General features: G+C 34.5%; 2 protein-coding genes across 5 annotated transcripts in view; one reads left to right on the top strand and one right to left on the bottom strand.

Annotated features, from left to right (window-relative positions):
- IMMP2L (inner mitochondrial membrane peptidase subunit 2) overlaps positions 1-26495 on the top strand; it is a 916263-nt gene that overhangs the window by 431941 nt on the left and 457827 nt on the right. The gene's annotated exons all lie outside the window — the stretch shown is intronic.
- Positions 7285-9501, bottom strand: LRRN3 (leucine rich repeat neuronal 3). Its single transcript, XM_061197931.1, has one exon. It carries the CDS (start codon positions 9492-9494, stop codon positions 7368-7370), a length of 2127 nt encoding a protein of 708 aa, XP_061053914.1. The 5' UTR covers positions 9495-9501; the 3' UTR covers positions 7285-7367.

Raw genomic sequence — 26495 nt, 5'->3', positions numbered from 1 at the left:
CCATATCCTCAAGTCCATTCTCTAGTAGGTCTATGTCTTTATTTCCATCTTGCCACTAGGTTCTTCATGACCTTTTTTTTTTTTTTCTCCTTAGATTCCATATATATGTGTTAGCATACTGTATTTGTTTTTCTCTTTCTGACTTACTTCACTCTGTATGACAGACTCTAACTCCATCCACCTCATTACAAATACCTCCATTTCATTTCTTTTTATGGCTGAGTAATATTCCATTGTATATATGTGCCATATCTTCTTTATCCATTCATCCGATGATGGACACCTAGGTTGCTTCCATGTCCTGGCTATTGTAAACAGAGCTGCAATGAATATTTTGGTACATGACTCTTTCTGAATTATGGTTTTCTCAGGGTATATGCCCAGTAGTGGGATTGCTGGGTCGTATGGTAGTTCTATTTTTAGTTTTTTAAGGAACCTCCATACTGTTCTCCATAGTGGCTGTATCAATTTACATTCCCACCAACAGTGCAAGAGGGTTCCCTTTTCTCCACACCCTCTCCAGCATTTATTGTTTCTAGATTTTTTGATGATGGCCATTCTGACCGGTGTGAGATGATACCTCATTGTAGTTTTGATTTGCATTTCTCTAATGATTAATGATGTTGCGCATTCTTTCATGTGTCTGTTGGCAATCTGTATATCTTCTTTGGAGAAATGTCTATTTAGGTCTTCTGCCCATTTTTGGATTGGGTTGCTTGTTTTTTTTGTTATTGAGCTGCATGAGCTGCTTGTAAATCTTGGAGATTAATCCCTTGTCAGTTGCTTCATTTGCAAATATTTTCTCCCATTCTGAGGGTTGTCTTTTGGTCTTGTTTATGGTTTCCTTTGCTGTGCAAAAGCTTTTAAGTTTCATTAGGTCCCATTTGTTTATTTGTGTTTTTATTTCCATTTCTCTAGGAGCTGGGTCAAAAAGGATCTTGCTGTGATTTATGTCATGGAGTGTTCTGCCTATGTTTTCCTCTAAGAGTTTGATAGTGTCTGGCCTTACACTTAGGTCTTTAATCCATTTTGAGTTTATTTTTGTGTATGGTGTCAGGGAGTGTTCTAATTTCATACTTTTACATGTACCTGTCCAATTTTCCCAGCACCACTTATTGAAGAGGCTGTCTTTTCTCCACTGTATATGCTTGCCTCCTTTATCAAAGATAAGGTGACCATATGTGCGTGGGCTTATCTCTGGGCTTTCTATCCTGTTCCATTGATCTATATTTCTGTTTTTGTGCCAGTACCAAACTGTCTTGATTACTGTAGCTTTGTAATATAGTCTGAAGTCAGGGAGCCTGATTCCTCCAGCTCCATTTTTCGTTCTCAAGATTGCTTTGGCTATTCGGGGTCTTTTGTGTTTCCATACAAATTGTGAAATTTTTTGTTCTAGTTCTGTGAAAAATGCCAGTGGTAGTTTGATAGGGATTGCATTGAATCTGTAGATTGCTTTGGGTAGCAGAGTCATTTTCACAATATTGATTCTTCCAATCCAAGAACATGGTATATCTCTCCATCTATTTGTAACATCTTTAATTTCTTTCATCAGTGTCCTATAATTTTCTGCATACAGGTCTTTTGTCTCCTTAGGTAGGTTTATTCCTAGATATTTTATTCTTTTTGTTGCAATGGTAAACGGGAGTAACACGGTTGTTTTTGATGTAGCTCGTTTTTTCAATGCAGTCTATTAAATCTATATGAATATATGTAGATAAGGATTTTGACAGAAAAAAGAAATAAATGTTTTATTTCCTTCTATTTTTTATACCTTTTCTCTATTGAAGGATTCTTATTTTTACACTCAAGGGTTTGAATTGGGTAGTTAGAATCACATAGTTATATAAATTCATGCATTTTGTATGTAAATGTGTTTTTAAACTCATAAAATAAACAATGTAATGTGAAAATCATATATTGGAATGTTGGTTTGTTGATTGACTAGGAAACAGGGATGGGAATCCCGGAAGCCTTAAAGTTATTTTGGGGACATGATTTTTTTGTTCTTTATTGACTACATGACTCCTCTCTGTAATCATTATTAAAGGGATGTTTAACCAGAGGTATCTGTCTTTAATCCCAGTTTTGATAGTGAATTTCAATCTTATATAGTATTCTTTTGAAGAACTCTTTCAGTGTGTTTGATCATATTCCTGTAGTAATAACACCTCTGATGGTTTAAGAACTGTTTGTCTTTACCAACCTTGAATCTGGTACCTCAACTGACAGGGAAGTTATTTTATTACATTCTGATTCTTTCAGTGCTAGGATTAGGAGGGTCAATTTATGTCCTAAGTTTACTCCATTGTTTGTTGCAGAGGCTGATAAACATTATAAATGGATATCACAATTGGATTTTGAATCAATGACTTGACACCAAACCATATATTTTAATGAGAAGCTGGATTTTCCTTACAATGGTCACATAATGGTATTAGTTTCTTGAAGATGTATTAGAGTTAGAAAAGATAAAGACACAAAGCACTGTGAGGTCTTCAAATGCCATTATAGTTCACTCTTCTGAAAGACTTGCCAAGGTTAACCACAATTCTTTTTGCCATGCTTTGTTACTCTGGACCACACTACAATAATGTTGAAATCATATGTGATAAATTTGCTCTGAATTTATTACCTGTTTAAATACCTCACTTTGCTTTTAAGAGAAAATTGTATCGATGTGTCTGTTATATACATGACCCCTTATTTGGTATTGACTATATGGCTTTATTCGAAGGTAAGCTAAGAGCCCTCTGATATATATGTAAAGTGAACTAGAATAGGTAGATTCAAATCTCTATGGGCTTGTCTATTTTCAGTAGGAATAAAAAGGAATTGTGTTCTATTTCATGTATTTTCTCACTTGAGAATACTGAATGCTTACTAGTCAATTCAAAAGCACCTTTGTTATATCATTAATGGAATGCTTAGGCCAGATTTTGGAAAAAATCTATATTTCACTAGAATATTCTTCTTTAAAGCTTGTATTTTAATAATTTTACTTGGAATTGGATATATGTGGCTATTACAATTAACTCAGATTTTGCCATTTTATTCCTGTGTACAAATAGTGTTTTGATTTTTCCCTTGCTTCAGAGAAATAATATAAACCAAATTGGTGGTCACCCCTAACAATAAGGTCCTCACTTTTCAAATTAACACACGAAAGTAGCCACTATTGTGTTGAAACTGGAGTCAGTTTCTTTCATTTTCCAGAACTCCATGACAGGCATGGCTTTTTCATTCCAGTACAATACTGCCATGCTCCCAAGCAACAGCCTAGTTAGCAATGCGTTAGTCAGGGTAAAATGATATTATAAAGGTTGGGGATATAGAACTAAGGGTAAAAATACTACCATTTGAAAGAGAAGATCATTTTAGTCTTTCTGTTTAGATTTATCCCCAAGTGACCATTTGGGATGCTTGATATACTAAACATACCTGTACCAACCATATTCTTTGAAAAAACTTTTACTTATTTGTTATCATTTGTTTTGGCAAGTTAGAGAAAGAGAGACAAGAGAGACAGAGATTGAATCAAAGAAAATGTAGCCACAATATAATTACTATTTATAATTCCCTGTCTGCTAGAAAGTCAGCATGGTGATGAAGCTAAAGATGTTGCTTTATGTTTACATATACAATGAGAATTTTTTCCTGCTGTTTATGACAGCTGTGAGAACATTTTATTGGAATTTTCTCTTTCTTTAGCAAATATATGCTCTTAAACTTTTAGTTGTTTTGTTTGCTTTATTGGTTACTGACCTGTCACTTCTAATTTTTCATGTAAAAGGCTAATCTATGGAATTTTTCTTCATAGTTGTATAAGAGTGGATAGAGTAAGTTGGTCTTCCTCATAAAATACATAAACATTTTATCAGTGCTAGATTACCTTCTTGAATTTAACTTGTATTTTTGGGTGATCATTCTATGTTGAAAATAGGGGAAACATAATAGTTATCCATGTTTCTGTGCCTAGAAATAATTTATGGTAAGTAGACATGCTTGTTTATTTAACCAGTCTGAGGATGGTGTTAGGCTAGTATCTATCTATCTATCTATCTATCTATCTATCTATCTATCTATCTATCTATCGTGAATAAAATCAATAATAAATTTGAAGTAAGTTCCTATATCAACATGTTGTGATAAATAAAATATTTTAGACCAAAGAAAAAAAATCTGATTTTCTGAACATTACCATTCTGTGAAAGTATGGATTGAAGCTGGGTCTCCACTAGGTAACATAGTTAACACATATTTGTGAAATCAGTGATACATAACCAGAATGCAAACCAGTTGAATATAAGCCCCTTAATGGTGGGGAATTTGTCCTGTTCACTTCTATTTTTCCAGTGACTAATAGCCATACAATACATATATATTGAATATAAACAAAAGAAAATATAGTTAAATGAATAGACTAAGGAATTATAATGTTAAAATTATGCTTGCTGTTATATAGTGTTGCTTAAGAAATTTTTACCTAATTAGAATAAATTTAAGAACTGCAGTAAGTATCAACGGACTGACATATGTACCATAAATCTATTTCATTTCTTTCTAAGTAAAATGGTTACATATGACTGGCAGCATATTGTTACTTGGCTTTGCTGACAATTGCACATTTTGCTTCACATTGTATGCATTTTTGTATTCAACTAGACATGCTTATTTATAGAAAATTTGGATTTATTTTGTAGTGTAAATTATAAAATATATAATTCTTGTAAAATTATTTTTTTCTAAAAAAATGTTTTCCTTCATGCAATGTGAGGGGATCGTGTGGCATTCATAGAGATATAAACTTTAGAATTTTATTTATTATAGGCAAAGTTTGCCTTTGTATCCATTTGGTATCACCAAATTGTAAGTTACATGCTTTGAGTACTTTAACCAGTGCTTAGTTAACTTTATGTGAGGTTTAGGAGGTAATATAGGGAGTATGAAATGCCATTCTGTTGTTGAAGCAAATGTCTTTTTTTCTTTTTCTCACTGGCAATTTAGATTAAAATTTGAGCAAGTAAATAGGATCATGATTTGCTTTGAGCATCTGTATTTATTCAACTGTAACAAAAATACTTCATTTTAGTGCTCACTGTTTAGGTATCTATTCAGAGTACTTATTTACTGCAATTTCTCTAAGAAAAATGTAGCTTGAAATGGATTCTCAGCTTTACCATATGTTTGATATAGTTCTTCATGAAGATAGAAACATACAACAAACCTGAGCAAGTTCTTGCTGACCTATACAATACCTGCATCCTAATAGGTCATATTTCAGCTCCTATATTTTTGATAAATAGCCTGGCTCTTTTAAAAAGCTCTGTCCGTGGTGCTGAAACCTCTTGTGACGTTTGAGCATGCCTTATTGATAAATTCTAATGTCAGCCTCTCTGTGATAGTGATTCATCAGGTTGTAAAATTTGTGTTTGGGAAACACATTTAATTAGCAAGTTTCATATTTTGGTTGTGTTAAAATTAACACAGTTGTCCTTTCGTTTTAGAGAGTTCATAACAATTACTTTCCAACATTGTCAAAAACAGCTAATAATTAGAAACTGTCAGTGCTATCATAAAAGCAAATGTCTAGTATTAACAAATAAATTGATATGATTTCAGTGGTAGAAATGTTTACAGGCCAGTGACATGTTGATGATATGCAGAAAGCTACGGTAAGAAAACTTAAACACTTGATTATGAACAGATTAAGTAGCAGTTACCATGGAAGACTTGTAGCTTTGTAGAGATAAGCAATTTGCCTATAAAAAGTAAGGCTTATTACCTTCTGTAGATTTTTTTTTTATTGTTTCAGGATGTTTTCTTTGTACACAAATACATTGGTTTTGTAGGACTATGGGTTTTTGTTTGTAAATATGACTAAAGCCCTAAACATCTTGGTTGTTTTTTCCAGGTAAAATTCTTATATTTTCTGTATAAGATTCTGAAATAATTAGTAATGTTATTAGCACTTCAATTCAATGATTCTCAATTTTTCTAAGCTGTGTTATTTAGGTGCCTTACAGTCATGGAAAACTGCACTTAATTTTTTTCTTTTATTCTAAGTCTCAGAAGCTTTTCATGAGCAAAACTGTCCTCTTAAATTTCTATTGAACTCTGGAACTTCTTCCGCTATGAATTCAGTATATCTTAAAATAAAATTTAAAAATCCTAGTCTCGGAAAATCCTAGTCTCCTAAAATTCTAAAATCCATTGTTATCCTGGGGAAAAGAACCATCCACTTTGATCATAACTGTCTTTAAGTCAGAACCAACTAGGTTAGTTGCTATACAAGTATATAAACCTCCTTCTTCGGGGGTCATGTAGAACATGTTTCCTTGCTGTATTTGCAACGTAGAAGATTATTAGATTATTTGCTTGTTATTGCAGTGAAGCTCATTAAGTGTTTACAATCACAGCAAGATTTGAAAATTACACCTAGATCATAAGTCCTACTGAAATTTGGCGATATTTTCTGCAAAGCAAGCAGCCTAATGTTGAGCTACTACCAATTATTAAAATAAGACTTTCATTTCCTTAGACATTGGATTTACATTATATGAACTTAATAATTAAATCCACTCCAAAACCTGCTTGTTAAGAAAAGAAAATCTGTAAGTGAATACATAATTTCCAAGAGGATTTGTTTCTGTCAATAAAGGGTTAAGTACAATGTTACTATTGCCTTTCAATATTGATAAAGTGCCTTCTAAAATCCATTTTTGTGCATTATAAAAATGTAGTTACATCACCCAGTAAAAGTGTCTTACTCTTAGCATTCCAAATTTCATTATAGAAAAACACTTTTTGAAAACATTGTCATTTAAATGATATCTGGTCAAATGATATTTCCCAGAAATTATTCTTTATTTAGAAACAAAAACAAGACAAAAGCAATTGATTTTAATCCAAAATGTATTTTTCCTTATAAAAGAGGTCCACATATTCACTGTGTCTACGCTACAGAATTTGTCCATTTTATTACACCACGTGTCAATTCAAGTTTATCTGGTCACTGCAAAAACTCGTGGCTAACATGTGTAATACAACACAGGAGGAGGTATTGCTCAGTTCAACTACTCTTATATACTTAAAAAAAATACAGAAATGTTTTTGTCCACTTTAACTGTAGTCCAGACATAAAAGTTACATGAAAGTTCTAGAAAATGGAATTGTTTTATTTGGTTGCCACAGTACCCTTCGAAGCCAGTTAATTAAAATGCTGAACTTGTACATATGTCCATTGGTCAGGAGCAGCATTGGTGAAGCTTAAACTTCCTTCTACAAAGTAATATTTCTCTGCCTTTTTTTTTTTTTAAAGTACAACCACAGTTTTGAGTTTTCTTTGAAGTAGATTTAGTTAGTTGTTTTTAGGACATGTTTGTTGGCACACCTATAACAGTTGCTTTTACTTCCAATGCTGTACCTTTTTCTTTGCCTGCTTCCCAGAGGTTGATCAGAGGAGGATAAAGCTCACTGAATGCAAAGGTTGGTTTCTGTAAGTAATTTCTCACATAGTTATGTCCACCATCACTGTTCATTTCTTGAGAGAGGCAGCTGAAAAGACATATCATACCAATAATCCCCAGAAAACCTCCAAGGTAGGCCATAAATGCTGTGGTGTTACTCTTATCATACTCTTTTCGATCAGGGTGCAAACCTTTTGTGGTGACATTTACACATTGTTTTCTGCTTTTTTGATAGATGGTGGGGATATCAATACAAATCTTATACTCAGTTGATGGGTTCAGATGAGTAAGATTATATACCTTGACATCAGATGGTATTCGAGCACTTTGGGCAGCATGGGAATTTTGAGTCTTGACAAAGGCTGTCCACTTAACACTGGATTTGAGAATTTTAGAACTTGCTTTCCAAGACACCAGAACTGAGTTGGCCTGAACATCTTTTATTTTAATATTCAAGGATCCATTGTTATCCTGGGGAAAAGAGCCATCCACTTTGATCATAATAGACTTCAAGTCAGCACCAACCAGGTTAGTTGCTATACAGGTATATAAACCCCCTTCTGTTGGGGTGATGCCACTTATATCTAGTGTGCCTTCAGAATGGACATAGAACTTGTCTGTCAGAGTATTAGGCAAGAGTTTTTTACCAGAAGGTATGATCCAGTAGATTTCAGGCTGTGGCTCTGCAGTAGCTCTGCAGTGTAAAGAAACATAGCTCCCAGTTTCTAAATCCAGATTAGAAGGAAAACTCTCGGGAGCTATAAGAGGGAGACAAATTTCCATCATTTCCCTGAAATGCACCTGCCGAACATTCTGGCCTTGGAATTCAGGTGGGTCCACGCAAAACAGTGAATCTGGCTCCATAAATCGAATGTTGGTTTTGTTCATATTAATCCAACGGATGACACAATCACACCTGATGGGATTGCTGTGTATGCTGATTTCCTTGAGGTTTGGCAGAGACTCAATGGTACTGCGGTACAGGGCACTAAGGGCATTGCTGTTAAGCATGAGTGATTCCAGCTTGGGTAGTCTGAAAAATGCATTTGGGTGAATGTAAGACAACCTTGGGTTGTTAGTAGCTTCTATTTTTCTTAAATCTGGCAGGTTATCCACGGCAAGACTGTCGATGGAAATCAGCTCAGGCATATTGTTTATCCCCAATTCTTTCAAGTGTAGCATATTGCTAAAATCACCCCTCCGTATTCTATTAATGGGATTTTTATTTAGATCCAAAAATTTGAGATTTACCACTTTTTGAAGAGCAACATGGGGCACTTTAATAAGCCTGTTGTCATAAAAAGAGATGCTTTCTAAGTTTTCAAGTCCAACCAAGGCATTATCTGGTATTTCCGTGAGGTTTATACCAGCTATAACCAGGCTGCGAAGATTGATAAGAGGCTTAAAGTTCATGTCTTTGATTCTGATGATTGGATTTTCCCCAATCATCAGAATCTCCAGATTGGGAAGAGCCTCAAACCACTTACTGTTGATCATCTGCAATCTATTTGAATTGAGATGAAGTCGAAGAAGATTATGTAGGCCAATAAAGGCTCCGGGTGAAATTGTAGAAAGCAAGTTGTGATTAATATAGAGTTCTTGTAAGTTACTAAGTCCAGACAGACATTTTTCAGGCAGCTCAGTAAGTTTGTTTTCCTCTAGGTACACAGAAAGAAGCTGAGGCATCTTTTTTACATTAATATTGGTAACTGAAGATAAATTGTTTTGAGATAAGTCCAGGCCAGTAAGATTTACTGGCAAGTCTATGGAGTATTCAATTTTTGCAATATTGTTAGTCTGTAGGAGCAGAATCTGTGTGTCAGCAGGCAATCTGGCTGGGAAATTTGAAAGACCTAAATCATTACAATCCACTGTAGATGCTTCCATATAAATGGATCTAGGTGTAAACCAGGGCCGGATTTCACACGTACATAATTGTGGGCAATCTGCTTTTTTATCTACAGCTTGTACTAGTGTAGTGATAGCTAGGCCAAGTAGCACATGAATTTGGAGTGGCAGGTCCTTCATCTTAGCTTTCTTCTTCAGAGATTTAATGGGTCCTTAAGGATTCCAGGGTCACTGCTAGTAAGATCAGTAAGAGCTGATAGATAAGGAAAATAGTTGCTTTTGTCAAATGATGAATGCCATAGAACTGCAAAGATTTTCTTCATGGAAAAAAGTGCCAGTGCCACAATTGCATTGTCCAGAAATGTCATGCATATTGAAGAAAAGGTTCCTATCTCCTTTATGATAGAATATTGATATACTTTTTGAAGATGGAGTATGTATAGATGGTCACAGGAAATTAAGCAATTCATTTATTTAAGAGTGTAATATTCAAATCCCATGCTTGTTCAGTACTTGCAGGAATAGCAGCATGATGCTAACTATAATAAAATAAAATATAAAAGAAAAAAGAGAAAAATAATTAGTCCAAAGGGGAAAAAACACAATATCCATTAACTAATTATGATTATCTTATATATAATATTCTTAGTTTACAGTTAATTCAGTATGTTTTGATGACTTTATCCTTGTTATGACTGTCCTTAATAGTTATTGGCCCAGACATTGGATAGGCTGGATTTTTTTTTTTTTATTGGAGTATAGTTGATTTACAATGTTGTATTAGTTTCAGGTGTGTACATCAAAGTGAATCAGTTATACATATAGATATATCCACTCTTTTTTAGATTCTTTTCCCGTATAGGCCATTACAGAGTATTGAGTAGACTAGCCTGTGTTATATAGTAGGTCTTTATTAGTTATCTATTTTATATATAGTATATGTCAATCCCAATCTCCCAACTTATCCCTCCCCTTCTTTCCCCTCTGGTAACCATAAGTTTATTTTCTACATCTGTGACTCTATTTCTGTTTTGTAAATAAGTTCATTTGCACCATTTTTTTAGATCCCACGTATAAGCAATATACTTGTCTTTCTCTGTCTCGCCTACTTTACTCAGTATGACAATCTCTAGGTCCATCCATATTGCTGCAAATGGCATTATTTCGTTCTTTTTTATGGCTGCGAAAGTGGATCTTTAGAAGACTGAAGTTACATTAAACGTAAAAATTATGCTGCCAGAATTTTTCGTTGTTTTCAAATATTTGCTTGTTTATAGCCTGTAATTTTATTTATTATTTGTCGCTCTCTTTGACAATTAGTTATAGGGGGGAAAAAAAGAAAACCTTTCAGTGATGGCTTTTTTATTTTCTCTTAGAGAGGCAAAATTAAAAGTTTATAAATAAATAATACTGTTCAGTTACAATCAAATGAGTTAGCCTGTGGTTCCTCAGGTTCCCAGGAGATGGCATTTAGAAATAAAATTATAAAATGAACTAGAAATTGTGGAATTTCGCTGAATTTTTCATTTTAATTCATACTTCTCTCCATAGTCTCCTTTGTATAAAGTGACTTGAATTTTGCAGTATTTGGAAAAGGCAGTCTAACTTGCTATAGCTGTACCTGTATATTGTCATGCTTAACTGAAATTCAGATTAATGTTAGACTGTTTGATTTTTCCCTGAAAATAACTTACATTCCATTAGTTACTAACAATGAAAAAGTAACTTTGATTACATTGCTAATACAGACACTTAGATGCACCTTCTTTTAAATGGTTACTGATGTCTTTATCATAACAATAAGCAATCTAAAACCAAGTTGCAATTTTGATATGTGCTGTATCGTAAAATACCACATTACTTTTACACGTACACTCCATCCCTTGGACTGCCGACGAGCTCTCCCCACAAGTGTGCAGGACAGCTGGAGCACGGCTGGACTGTTCATTCTGAGACTTCTTGCCTACCAGCAGTAATGGTCTGCTGAATAATCAGTCTGTGAATACTGTTCTTTTCTTTCATCTCTGCCCAATATTGACATTCATAATGGCATTGTTGAGTGACTCTAAGGTAGGTACTTCAGTGACAGAGATCAATGTATTTGGAGATATGGTCTCTACAGAGAGATAAAACACTTTCTTTTTAATTTAAAACATTCTTTGGTTTTCAAATTTGTTGGAATATTTACAGTTCAAAGTCACGCCTAATTCTCCTCTTATCCTTTAAGAGATGTGATAAAACTGGATCATGAAGTTCAGATAACTCCTAAGTTATCTTGAATTAAGTGTCTTTGCTTTTTTTGTTTGTTTGTTTTGTTTTGTTACTTCACCTATTTGCTGATCAAAATTCCTTTTTTAAATACTGTTCACCTATTACTCTTAATCTGTTTTAAGTAAGCTCTAAGCCCCTTGAGGAAAGAATTTAATACAACTGCTTCTTCCCTGAAGATGTTTTATAAAACCTTAACCCTCCACGATCTGGGGTCCCTCCTCTTTTTCTCTGTGTTTCTTGTCATTTTCTGCATGCAGCCTTCTCTCTGCCAGTAGAACTGTGGGTGCCTCACCCTTTTCTCTCTGCCTGGATTGCCTGTTTCTTTGTTTTACATTAATTATTGCTGTTTTATCAACCCTCAGTTCAAGCATCACCTCTCTGTGAAGCCTTCCATATAACCCCTCCCCCCAGTTGTACTTTAGCTGCCCTCTGAGGTCGTTCAGTGGCCCCAGCACACACCACTGTCAGAATATTTAGTTGGTTCTCTGCCCCACCAGACACTCACTTCCTTGAGAGCCTGAGGCCTGCCAGCTCCTGGGCATGGTAATTAGAACATAGTAGATGCTCAAGAAATGTTTTCAGTGAACTGATAAATGAATTATATTACTTAATAAATGTACATATTCATGTTTGCTACATACAATTTAAGCAATTCGGTTTGTTTGATTTCCTAATTTCAGTATTCAACTGGTTTAACTTGGGTAAATCTATTAGTTACACAGAATATGTGTTACCTTTATTACTTAAATCCAAAGATTAAATTTGAGTGTAATACAAAGGAACTAGACTTTAAAGTCAATCTAATATTATATCTTAGTTTATTCCTCAATTTATCCAGTCAACATTTAATGAACACCTTTTATGTGCCAGTTATTGGGTTAATAGTTGGAGGATAAAAAGATGACTTAGATATGGTCTCTTCCCTTCATAAGTTTTCAGTCTTTCTGGGGAGACACAGGTAAACAGATGGTTACAATCCAGTCTCCAGTGTCAGAGATGAAATGGGAGCACATAGGAGAGGCACCTGGATAAAACTTAAAATAGAAATCTATTGCCTCTTTATTCTCAAAATGAAGAAAAAACCTAGGTGCAAAGTATAAATTTCTGCATGTTGCCATAAATCACTCAGTTGAGAACTGAGCAGTCATAATTTCTGCCAAATAACCTGTTATATCCCCTTTCTCTGGCAGACCAAAAAGACTCCTATATTCTCCTTTATGTTAACTAGAGGATTAGAAATGTTCAAGGTGAAACATTCTTTTTGGGGGGATGTTAACCTAATAATACCACTTTTTGTTTTAAAATTTTTGTATTTTCTTAAATTTATATTTATGTTTAATTAGAAACTCTATTCTGACCTCATTTCATCATTTTGGCATAGCCGTATGCCAGAAACAACCCTATTTGAACTATATTTATTCTGCAAGCTTTTGAAAATAAGGAGAGTTCTTAAAGTGGTGAACAAATGCAAATTTTATTTCTCCAGGTCTGTAGGAAGAAATTGTCAGTATGGGAAGTACAACAGAGGATATGTAAATTTTGCCTTTATTGTAATATTGATTTTTTTCTCATGTTTTTGAAAATGATTATGATACTTTCACTAATGGATTATTTGGCATGGATTGTTTGCAGGATAGTAAGGCAGTAATAATATCTTACATCTTAGAGCTTTGTGGTTTTCCAAGCCCTTTGTTATTCATTATTTTATGTTAATAATGGCCTTGAAACAGATTGGAGAGGGATTTTAACCACTATTTATTTATTTATTTATTTATTTATTTATTTATTTATTTATTTGTAAGGGTATTGACACCTATCTGCCTGAAATCACACAGCTAATAATTGATGAGGTGGGATTAGAACCCAGGTTTTATCCTTAGTCCTGCAGCTCTTTCTAGTAAGCCATATTGCATACATATGTAGAGATGCTATGAAATTATTTTAACAGAAGGTAATGTAGTGATGTTTTTCTTAGGAAGGGCTGGTATTACCTTTGACGTCAGCTTTTCAAATTTAGAAAATTAATTTTATCAATCTACTAATGGTGACTAGGGTGTGATTCACACTAACCAAACTCACAGGGGACAAAACCCAAATGCCAATACATTACAATGAGAAATATGACTGTCAAGAGAGTACAGATACTTGAATCTGCTGGTCAGTGCTTTTGCTCCATTTAAAAAATCTACTTGGAAATACAAATTATGAATCTGCAATTTGTTTGTAATTATAGAGTCAGGTGCAGGGAAGTTAGGTTAGACTTCTTGATTATCATCATCATCAGAAATGATAGCCTGACATACCTGCTTTAGTAAAGAGCATATTGTCACCAGAAACTGGACCTCTTGAGTCTCATGGCCCTTAGCATGACCTCAGCCCCCAAACATCTATGCTGGGTAGCTTTAACTGGATTCATTCTTGGTCACCTCTCATCTGTGTCATGATAATCATTTGTTTACACTTCTTTTTTCCCTTACTGGCCATAAAATTATTAGACAGTAGATTATTACTAGACATTAGATTATTAGACTATTTCCTTACTAGATGTAAGATTATTAGATTATTATTTTCTTACTAGATTATGAGATTATTATTATTAGGAACTGTGTTCAGCTTACTTTTGATTATATTAGTACATTTGATCAGTTGATTAGTACCTAAGCCTGTATATAGGTCATTAAACAAATGTTTGCTACATGCTAACTCACAATTGTGTCTTTCTATAATTTGTATTGGATGATAGAATATGGAATAATGATTAAAATGACTGTTTCCCTTCTTAAGTAACTTAAAATAAACAACATAGAAAAAAAAAATAAAGAGAAAAAGATATGCTCCCAGATTTTTACAGAATATTTTTCTTATTGTTTGGTGGTTAGAGAGTAGAAATAGGGGACTTCCCTGGTGGCGCAGTGGTTAAGAATCCGCCTGCCAATGCAGGGCACACCGGTTCGAGCCCTGGTTTGGGAAGATCCCACATGCCGCGGAGTCACTAAGCCCGTGCACCACAACTACTGGGCCTGCGCTCTAGTGACCACGAGCCACAGCTACTGAAGCCCATGTGCCTGGAGCCCGTGCTCCGCAACAAGAGAAGCCACCGCAATGAGAAGCCGACACACCGCAACAAAGAGTAGCCCCTGCTCGCCTCAACTAGAGAAAGCCCGTGTGCAGCAACGAAGACCCAACGCAGCCAAAAATAAATAAATAAAATAAAAATTTATTAAAAAAAAAAAGAAAGTAGAAATCACACAGTTATACTGCCAAGTTTCCACTGGCAAAACAGAAAGTGGTTCACTTTACCAGCACCAATTTAAAAACATAGCTGTTCTTTAGGTACACTTTAGCTTTATCAGTGAGAAAATGGTTTCCGCTGGTGGCTATTTTGAGATTTGGGCTAGATAACAGTGATAATGGTGATGTTGATTTTAGAAGGAGATATTGTCGTTTGTTTTTTTATGTGCATTGGTGTAAAATTTTTTTAAAATAACAAACTAATTATGTCATTAAAAAATAGATGGACCAGCTGAATCCCATTTTCACTTTTTGAGAATTTTAATGCATGTGCCCTAAACCCTCTCACTTCTATCCTCCTTCATCTTTCCCTCTTCTACTTTTCCTTTTTGAATATAATGAAAAAATAAACTCTCTGAAAAATGTTTTCAAACTTAGAAAATTTGTATTATGTAATTATTGATGTACTTACATAATTTCCCATACTCCATCAATTTGCTGGGATTATTTTTTCTTCTAAAGAGTAGGAAAATTATACTTCAAAAAGTCAATATTTCAACTTAGGTTTTGAAGGTTTTAGGACTGTTGCCTGGATAGATGATCTGGAGCCTAGCATTGGGACTGGGACATAATAAGTCTTCAAATAAATATTATATTATGGATGGATGGGTGGATGGATGGATGTAAAGTAGATAACATGTAGATAAAATATTTTGCTTCTCTTCTTTAAAATAAATTAAGCCATATGCAAGTAAATCTTAATAGTGGATGAATTTTCATTAAATGATTTCTTGTTAGGGTACACAGTCATATATGTAGTCATATGTAGGAGCTAAGGACCAACTCATAATTAACTGTTGTTCTTTTCAGTTGTTTTTTCATCTAAAACTATCTTATAAGGTTATTTTTTGTACCTTCTTTTAGTTTTTTGTTTTTTGGGGTTTTTTTGTTTTTTTGTTTTTTTTGGCTGCATTGGGTCTTCGTTGCCATGCGTGGGCTTTCTCTAGTTGCCTTGAGCGGGGCTACTCTTCGTTATGGCGCACAGGCTTCTCATTGCGGTGGCTTCTCTTGTTGCAGAGCATGGGCTCTAGGCGCGTGGGCTTCAGTAGTTGTGGCACACGGGCTCAGTAGCTGTGGCTCGTGGGCTCTAGAGCACAGGCTCAGTAGCTGTGGCGCATGGGCTTAGTTGCTCCATGGCATGTGGGATCTTCCCAGACCAGGGCTTGAACCCGTGTCCCCTGCCTTGGCAGGTGGATTCTTAACCACTGCACCACCAGGGAAGTCCCCCTTCTTTTAGTGTTAAAGGCAACAGAATCGTATATTAAAGCAAAGTAAGTTATAATTGAATATTATACAAGTTCAAAAGACAATGTTAATGAAATGTCACCAGGAATGAAAACTGACATCTTAATGAAATGTATTATATAAAGGCTCTTTTAAATGACTTGAATGAATGACTCATACAGTCCAAAATCAACCCTTATATAGAGCTTATCATCTATCTACTTTTTCATTTATTCTTCCGTTTGATCTGTCAATAAATATTTGCTGAGGGCCTACTGCATCAGTCACTGTGCTTGCATTTCTAATCTTTACATTTTATAAGATTTTTAAGAACTGAAAGATTAAAAATGATTTTTCTTTGACCGAGAATAATTGGCGGTGAACTTAAGGCCCTTTTTCTGGGGGTGTGGGTGGTAAATTTGTAGACTTTTTTTTTTTAATTTAGAAAGCATTTTAAGATGTGGAATTTTCCTAGTACATATGTTCTTCTGTGCTTTCTGAATTTTTCTCACGGGGTCTTTAATTTTTTTGTTGGCTTCCCCACATAGATTTTGCCTAAGGGAGAGTCAAAGATCTAAAGTGTTTTCTGTGTTTTAAATTAAACAAGTAATATATGTATAATAAGACTCTGACCAGCAGCATGAAACCTCCTAGTTTAGGCCATTAAAAGAAAACAATTTTAAGAATTCTCATATCTTATGATATTTTTTAATACCTGTGGACACTCGTAACTTTAGATTTCTTTAAAATAAAAATAGAAATTATTTCTAGATATAATTATATATGCAACTTTTGAGAGCAAAAGCTACTTTTTTCTTGGTAAAAAGATCTTAATTCTTTAGCTTATTCTGTTTTTCTACATTTATGAAACATTGGCCAGACACCTCCTTTTTGGCAGGCACTGTTGTAGCTACTGCAAAGTCAACGGTAAATAAGATGAACTATCTGCTCACCAAGTTCTGAGTTACTGAAGGAGAAAATAGCAGAGGATGATGCACAGTAGAGTTGACGTGTTGTAATAGTAGTATGTGTACTACTCTGGATGCACAAAGGAAGAGGCTTAGTTCTTTCCATCCAACGGAAGTAACCTGAATGTTCTGTGTTCTTTTATGATGCTTATAAAAAGTCAACTGAAGTAGTGGGGAAACACATGGGTAAGAAAATGTAAAATCCAGTACCTTTCAGGTGAATTTTTACAATCCTAAAGCTTAAGAACTAAGTGTGGCTTCTTCCCCGTACCTCATTATGTGTATTATAAAGACTACAGAGTCTGAAGAAGAGAAACATTTGGATGCTTAAGATCAAAAATTGTTCAAGATAGGAGGTTGCTATGGCTACATTAAAGCCCAATTTTTCCTTTTCTTCTATAGCAAATTGCTAGCTAAGTTCATTTGTATAAAGTACTTAAATTCTGTTCTCCCATTATCTGACTTTATATTCCTTTGTTGTAAGACTCAGTCTTTCTTCAATTCTAATTGAAGGTTCCATATCCCAAAGGTATTGTTACGTTATTCTAAATGCACCCCTATAAAAGGCTATTCTTTTTTCCTTGAGAAATAGTTATTTTCCAGTTTTTCAGAATTTATTAACTGTTTAAATATCTATGTCAACTTTCAGGGAGTGGATAATGGTGACTAGAGTAGTTTAATGGATGCTATCTTAAAATATTTATCTGTTAATAAAAAATTGATATGGGGAAGAAAATTTGCTTTGCATTATGAAATATTGATCAGGTTTACTAGGCGATTGTGTGATTGTGGACAGGACATCTTACTTTCCTCTGCCTCAAGTTATTGATCATTAAAATTTAGAAATTGGTTATATGATTGTTAAGGTTTCTTCATATTCTAAACTGACACTACTCTGAACATGAAACATATTTTAAAAGATGTCCAAAAAATAGCTGTGGGTAAGCTAACTTATTCAGTTTTAACCTTTGTATTTAATTGATCACTAATTTATATTTAGTGCTGTAATCCTATGTCATAGACACATTAGGATCACTGAATTTTAGTCATTATGGGGCTTTTAAATGCTATCAGATTAATTACCTGCCATTATTCCTATTTCATTTTACGTTTACATCTAGCTAGTAGTAAATGAGGAAGAGAGTTACTTTAGTCATCATATTGAGGCACACTACACCGGGTAAGTAAATTGCCTGGATTAGGTCCCTTGATGGAATAGTGAGGCAAAAATGAGTTGCCAGTAACTATTAATATTGACATATGAACAATATATTCAATATGATATTTTTGCTAATTTGAAAGATATGGATTTTTAATAATATCAAGTTCCAGCCACCTGAGTAAATTTAGTATCATATAAAATTAGCGTATTTTTGATGTCATAAAATTTTTTAGCTGGAAATGGGCATACAGATCTGTTGATTCTCAACCTCATCTCAGTTGTGAAAACCTTTGTTCAAATAAAGTCTCACCTAGATTCAGAATAAGTCAAACATAGGAAGGAAGATCTATTCTGGTTAGCATGGGACGTGGGATGGCGGAGGAGAGTGTGGTTTCTGGAAAGATTTAGATGGTACCCAGCTTAGCCTTTCTGCCCATAGCATCTGATCCTGAAGAGGCTCCAAAGACCTCAGTTTTCTGAACCATCCATTTATTCCCATCCTCTCTTAGAAATGAGGTAAAGGAGGCCCTCAGAGTGAAATGACTCATACAAAGTGGTTCATTCTAAAACGGTGTTGAAAATTTGGAGAGACTTTAGGTATTCTTTCTAACACAAATTCCCCCACTGTCATCTCAGTCTATAGACCTGCCACAGTGAGGTCTCTTTCCCTTGACCTTGACTGAATCCTAATTGGTCTTTCTCCTTTCAACTGAAAAATCCCTAAGTGTGTTATGATAGCACTCAGCTTCCATGGTAAGTATTTGCCGAGTAAGGGATGGGGCAAGGAAGAAGGAAGTGCTCTGGAGTAGGGTGGGTATGGTAGGAGCAGTTAGTAACAATACATCAATGGCAAGCATGTCCCATGTACCACTGGTCTCATGCCTCATGTAAATTCTCACAGGTACTCCTCATGTCATCTCTTTTTGTAGGCGCTAATATCGTCCTTAATTTTCACATGAGGCCAAAGAGGTTAAATGACTTGCCAGTTTACACCCCCTCAGATTCAAATCCCCTTATTTTGCCTCTGAACCACTGTTAAATTAATTAAACAAGGAGACCATTAACTGATAGGACTCTAATTCTATGGTGACCTATGTAAGCAAACCAAAATCTAAGCCTGTAAATGCCTCAAGGTTACAAAATCAAAATGCTAAGGACAAACAGGCAAATAGCTTACTAGGCTTTAAGCTATAGCCAATCAATAACTCCCTTTTTTTGCTTCCACATTTCCTCTATCAAAGCCTCTCTCTGAGCTCCTGCCAATGGAGCCTTCTAACCACTTCCAGTTTGGCTCTACCCTATTCGAATTGATTTTTGCTCAAACTCTTAAAATCTTAATATTCCTCAGTTTATCTTTCACTACCACTAAGCTCTACTTCCTCTCAAATGTTTATTAACATAGTACCACTCATCTTAGTAACTATTCAGAAATGTATTTCCTATAACTGGATGAGTACACTGGCTTTTGTTGTTGTTTGTTTCTCCTTCTCTGATAGAAAAGTTTTACTCAGATGAAATTTAGAAGGCAGTTGAGTGTTGCAGAAGGGGAAGTAGAATAAGAAAACCTTTTTTCTAGGCCTAGTTTTGCTGTGTGATTCAGTTAAATCTTATTGCTCTCTGAGTCTTAGTTTCCCACAAAACGTGGGGTTTGGACAAAATTTTCACTATTATTTCCAAATTGATTGTTAATGTTCTGGGAAATCCCATAAAGATTTTTTACAGAGTTACCATTATAAAGAAATCTCTTTTTTAGAGCAAAATTATTTTTGTTATTGTACAGAATTTATGCACTAAAATGTATGTTATGAATACCCATATATTTAGTGGATACCATTTTTGAGGATGATTTCCTTAGATTCTGATATTTTGAGAATCTCAAATCAGATATTTTGAGATTCTCATACTGGATAGCATGCTCTTTTGTCATTATGATAGGAATAGCTGTAGCTAAAAAGAAAAAAAAAAGAGAGGAGATTTGATACTATTTTGTGTCCTTGTCATATTCCGGATATTCTATTTGAACAGAGAATATTAGTACAGATCTTAAACAAGTCACGTACTATTTTCATCCCTCATGAAACTAGACTCAGCTGACTCCCTTAGATTAAAATGTAGGCCTTGCAATGAATTTCTTTTAGAGAAACCAGGAGTAACTTAAACAGCACAATTCTTTTTTTCTCCCGATTCTTAAAATATGCTTTGGGCAGATTGTGAGGTAGTCTTTAGATTTTTTATCTTTTTTCTTCTGCTGTTTTCAAAATTTGGGGCTTGTGCTATGTGGGGAGATCCATAGGGATAAAATAAAAAAGGATCAAGATAGTTTTCTTTAAAAAATAATGCTAAACATGGCACCCCAAAACAGCAGATTTGTGGCAGCTAGTTATAGCATAGCTACGATCAGAAAGGATAATTCGCAGTGCAGAAATTCCTCATTTATAATATTCTTTTAGAGAGTGGGGAATGCCATCTGAGTCTCAGGAGTGTTTCATATTGGTGTAGTGATTTCTGTATACTTAAAAATAACAGGTTGTCATAATTCAAAAAGACACATGCACCCCAATGTTCATTGCAGCACTGTTTACAATAGCCAGGTCATGGAAGCAACCTAAATGCCCATCGACAGACGAATGGATAAAGAAGATGTGGTACATATATACAATGGAATATTACTCAGCCATAAAAAGCAACGAAATTGGGTCATTTGTAGAGACGTGGATGGATCTAGAGACTGTCATACAGAGTGAAGTAAGTCAGAAAGAGAAAAACAAATATCATATATTAACGCATATATGTGGAACCTAGAAAAATGGTACAGATGAACCAGTTTGCAGGGCAGAAATAGAGACACAGATGTAGAGAACAAACGTACGGACACCAAGGGGGGAAAGCGGTAGGGGGGTGGGGGTGGGGGTGGGATGAATTGGGCGATTGGGATTGACATGTATACACTGATGTGTATAAAATGGATGACTAATAAGAACCTGCTGTATAAAAAAATAAATAAAATTCTAAAATTCAAAAAAAAAGGTTGTCGTGATACTGTCATTTCTTATCATGAAAAAAATTCTGATTTGTATTTATTTTTAATTACAGTTTTTGTTCAACTGAGCACTTCATTAATAGCATTATTTGTGAAGTTGATTTTTGTATGTAATTAGCAAAACAAATGATATTTCTAAGCCGGAACTTGTTCTGTTTATTTATGCTTGTATTTCTTCTGTGAGAATCATTCCATGTATTGGGGAGCTCTAATTTATAACATAGCATAACAGTACTTCATTCAATATTGTGTGAGAGCCAATGGAATTTGATTGCCTGATTTGCTTTTTAACTTCCTTTTTATCATTCTCTTGTTATTTAGCATTGGTATAGTCCCAAGTGTAGGTGTCTGTGGGGAAAAGCACTCATTTATGCATTATCCTTAACATTCACTCATCTTAGATTGAAGTATAATTATCTTATTTTCCAAATTAGAAAACAGAATAATGGAAAATTTGCTTCGGGTTATAATTAAACTATAGATCTCTATTTGGGTGATTAATAGTAATTTAGCAGCAGGGTATTGTGAAAGCATGCAGACCCAAAAATTAGGAGAAGACCTCATGACCTTTAGTGACTTGATTTCTAAAATGAGAGGTCCCTCCATGCTCTATAATTAAATAATTTTTGTAATAATCTTAAATAAGTTCAAAACTGTTTAAATATATTTCCTGAGCAAATATAATATATTACTGACAGATAGTGACAGAATTTACATAGATATTTCATGATATTTTCAGATTTTCATGATGTTTATTCACATGTTTTACACGTGTGTCAAACTGTGGCATATAGACAGGGTGGGAATTTTACTAGGATCAGAAGTAGTCTATAAAAGGATTCTTAGGACCTGTACAATTCATAGGAAATTTGGAGATTTTTTTTTTACTCGTATATCAGGAACAATTTATATATGTGTAAAAAATAATTATTCTCTTTGCAAAATGTTCATGTACATGCACATGTGTAAGATCCATTAGTTCAGAAAATTCCCAATGTGATTGACTAAACTTATGTACTAAGGTTTCCCATTTTGTTCCAACTTTTATTCCTATCAGTAGAGTTTTGGGTAATTGACTTAGTTAGGCATCGATTTGTATTTGAAAACTTTCACATGGATAAAGAGGACAAGTCTGCCTAAATAAACTTTCCTTTTTCCCTTGATACTTTTGTTTTCTGAAAGCCTGTTCTTATTGTCTAGTTCCAGTTTATTTGGGTAGTGCAGTGGGACGATTTGTAAATGATGCCATCTTTCTGTCTTAAGAGGCATTTCCAGCTGCATTTAGAGACAGTCTCTCTAGCAAATTCCCCTGATTGTGTGACAGGAGAAATACTTATATGGTGCCTTGCAGTATGATGGTTTGGAAATGCATGTCTCAATGTAGACCTACTTTCAATTGCCCTCCATTTCAGATGAAAACATTTGGGGTAATTTTCCAGACAATTCAAACAATTTTTAAATATTTTCTTCTTCATTATAAGGCAGCCAAATGCCCTAACCTGTCTTTGAAGTCTCCATTCTTTGAGTCATCTGAAGACTGTCCATCTCCCTGGTGTAGTTAAAAGAAATATAGAGTGATTCCAGCCTGAGTTGACCAGGTACACGTATGCTGCCCAGTGCTTTCTGATCACAAGCACTGCTCTCCCTGGCATCTAATACATGGAAGGACATGATAGGCATATATACCACCCCCACCAAAAAAAAAAAGAAAAGAAAAAAAGTGTGTTCTATATTGATTGTCACAAGTACAAGTAAATGCTTTCATCCTGATCTCAGGAGGGTTGGTTTTTGAAGCAGAGACATGCCATAAAAGGATGACAGGAAAAAGATTTTCATCATGTTTGTGTTCTTTCATTAGCTCAGTTTGGCAGAACAGAAAGTCTTTGTTTTGTAAAGAAGATAAGGATGCCTCTGAACAAGAGTCCAATGATGTACTGTAGATAGAGAGTGAAGAATACTTTAGTTGCAATATTATTACAGAAAACTGAAATTTACATTTTAGAAAGGAATGTTCCTCTAACAGGAACTCAAGAGTGCAGGGTCTCTGGGTAGTTCAGCTTCTGTTCTGCATATAATAAAAAAATTGGTTTTCATTGCTATTCAACAAAACAGCATGAATACCAGAGTTTTATATTTTTACTAAGAATTGTGAAAATAAAACACATTTTGAAAGGAATTGAAATAAAATGAGCTCCTATGGTCAAATAATTTCTTCAAATGCAGTGAACAAGGGGATGAATCATAGCATCACATTTCAGGTGTGCCATGGGTCAGCACTTGTCTGCCAGTGAGTTCAGTGATGGATGATGCTTTTCTGTTACTGTAACTGAGGGAGCTGATAATACAGATAGGGTCTGTATTATTAGTTCCTTATAATGAGCGTGGAATCGCTTGTATATTTTCATTTGAAAAGCGTGTCGGATTTCCCTCATGCTCTGTGATTTCCCCCTTATACTCTTGTCACACTGCTTAAGACAAGTGCTATCTTTGAGTCCAGGGGCTACAAGAAAGATTTTAAAATAGAACAATAATAAAAACTCATTTGAAAGCTTGAGAAAACCTTTCCAAATTACGGTTTTGAGTTTCAAAAGTAATCATCTAAACAAGGTATAGGGGGAGTTTTCACGCCTGTGTGCATGTTTGTGCATCTCTCAGTAAGAAGAAGCTCGCTACTGGACACGTCGTGTGCTCTTTCACACTTGTGTTGACAAATGATCATTGTGAGATGATCTGGTGGTACTTGGAGGAAGTCTGAAGGGGCAGACAGAGGTAGTTCTTGACGCACCCTGAGTCAGTGAAGCTTTATTATTTATCTCATGTGTGGAAGTAAAAGGTACTATACGCAACTTAAAGCTTTGAGTTTCCTTCTTCCTGTCACTTAACTTAATAGCCACTTAACTTTCCAGTAGCCTCCCAATTGCTCTTTACTTGGAGTTAATTTTGTGGGACTACCTTAAGTAAACAACTTGTGAAATTTCGTTGCCTAAAACCTCCTTGAATTCATTTAATATTATTTGTGACAGAGGGGACACAATTTGATTCATATTCTACCCGCTCATAATGGGCTTTATGATGAATTCTACTTTAATAAGTATCCAGTAATATTCAACCACTATACCATTTAAGGATTAGGCTACATTTTGGTAATGAACATTTGGGGGATATGAGATGCCCAAAAGTGGTGACATAAAAAAAGCAGCATGTATTGCCTTTAAGTGTTGAGTAGAAACGATCAAAGTTTAAGGAGGAAGTAAAAAAGACAAAATGGCCATTTCTTTGAAAGGGAAAGCAGTACAATTTGTGATGTCTACAAATTTCAATTTTGTGTTAATAGGCAGTAGAGGCCCTTGCTAACATTACTTCTTTTACAACAGCTACCTCATGAGGAGCTTGGGCAATATGCCAACTTAAGCTTTTTTTTTTTGAGGTTCCACTTTGGCTAGAGGACCAGTCATGGAAAGGATTCTAAATCTTAATTGGGAGAAAGGATTCTTTCAAAACAAGGTTGTAAATTTGCATCCACTTTACACTTAAAAGCCTGGTATTCATCTAATATATGGATTAGGTGAAAAACTAGGTGAGAAATCACTTGTTTGGAAGAATTTCTTAGTGATAAACTCTCTACAGAAAATTTAGGAATACATTTAAAACTATCATTTTAAGCTAAGAGAAGCAAATAGTTTTACATTATGTTACAACAGCTTCACAGGGTCAGATTTAATATATTTTTATTTTTGATTACTGAGTTTGAGTTAGGAGAAGAAACTTTCCCTTCACACAGTTGCATGATTCAAAACCTAGAATCCTTTAAATTTGATCTGGGACATTCACCAAAATTTACTATTCCCGTGTGCCCAAACAAAATTATTTTGCGAAGTAAAGTTAATTTACCATTAATTTGTATTGCAGGAATATTTCACATTGTTCAGCCAAGAATTATTCAACATTAATTTCATATTATGAAGAAACTTTCTTTGAAGCTTAAGAATTTTTGTATTTAATACTTGTATTTTTCATATCATATTTACATTTTAGATGTCTTCTTCAAAGATAGCCATGTAGTAAAGTTTAGATTAAACCACTAAGGAGTTGGAGTTTAAGATCTAAATTTCAAGTAGACTAATTTATTTTTCATGGTGTTTTAAAATTGTAATACATGACACTGGTTAGTAAGATATACCTTTGTCATTACTCCTGGTGTTGTGTAGGTTTTCTTAGAAGGTATAGTTTTGTTTCAGTGAATGAAAGCTATCCTCAATGTATGAGAAGAATAATTAAACTGTGTCAGAATGATGAAAGATACGGAGTTGAAAATTCTCGTTTTGTGAGTTTCTTTAATGACTGATCCCCAGCAATTATATGGAGAAACATAGATTAAAGAATATAATTTTCTCTAATGTAGACTTAATTCCAATATCCATGGACAGATAAGGTCTTTGATGCTTTACTTTCATATTTTACTGTAGTCCTGATCCTAACATTTCTTAAAGGTCTTTGTCATGTCCATGAATTTTTTGCTATCATATAACAATAGCAACAAATAACGAAACAATGAAAGTAATAGCAGTCATAATATGCTACATTGCAAAAAAAAAAAAAGCTAAATTCATTTTTCATATATATCCCAGAATAATCCTGTCAGCTTGTGCTGTTATACCTGCTTAACAGTGATGAAGTGAGGCTCAGAAAAATTTAACGAGTTGGTCAAAGTCTAAGGGCTGGTAAGTGATGGCTCCTGAGCTTGATCCCAGATTCCCGATTCCATTATCGGTCATCTTTCTGTTAGGCTGTACTGCATAAAGCTTTGTGTTATAGATGCATAGGTGCTTGATTAGCCCCTTTATTAGTTGTCAATAAAGTACTTCCAGGTCTACACCAATGTCTTATTTACTTCATCAGCATACACAAGGCTGAATATTCCTTTTTTTGTATGATAAAATTAGATGATAGTTCTTTTTAAAACTTATGAAGGAAAAGTTAATGGTTCATCACATAGTTGGCAATGAACATGTTACATTGTACTGAAATTATTTTAGGCATTTTAGACATTTGTTCTTTAATTTGGCTTTTAATTTTCCTATTTGGTGATGTTTATAGACCACCTTACCAAAAGTACTGCTTCGAGTCCCTGTTTTGTTTTCCTTATATAGCATTCAAGACCACTAGAACCTATTTATTTATTTACTTTTTGTTTATTGCCTGTTTCCCACCACCTCCAACTAGAA

This window comes from Eubalaena glacialis, chromosome 8 (genome assembly GCF_028564815.1).
Source record: "Eubalaena glacialis isolate mEubGla1 chromosome 8, mEubGla1.1.hap2.+ XY, whole genome shotgun sequence".
NCBI lineage: Eukaryota > Metazoa > Chordata > Mammalia > Artiodactyla > Balaenidae > Eubalaena > Eubalaena glacialis.
The sequence above is the reverse complement of the archived record's forward strand: the minus strand, read 5'-3'. Positions and strand labels throughout refer to the sequence as shown.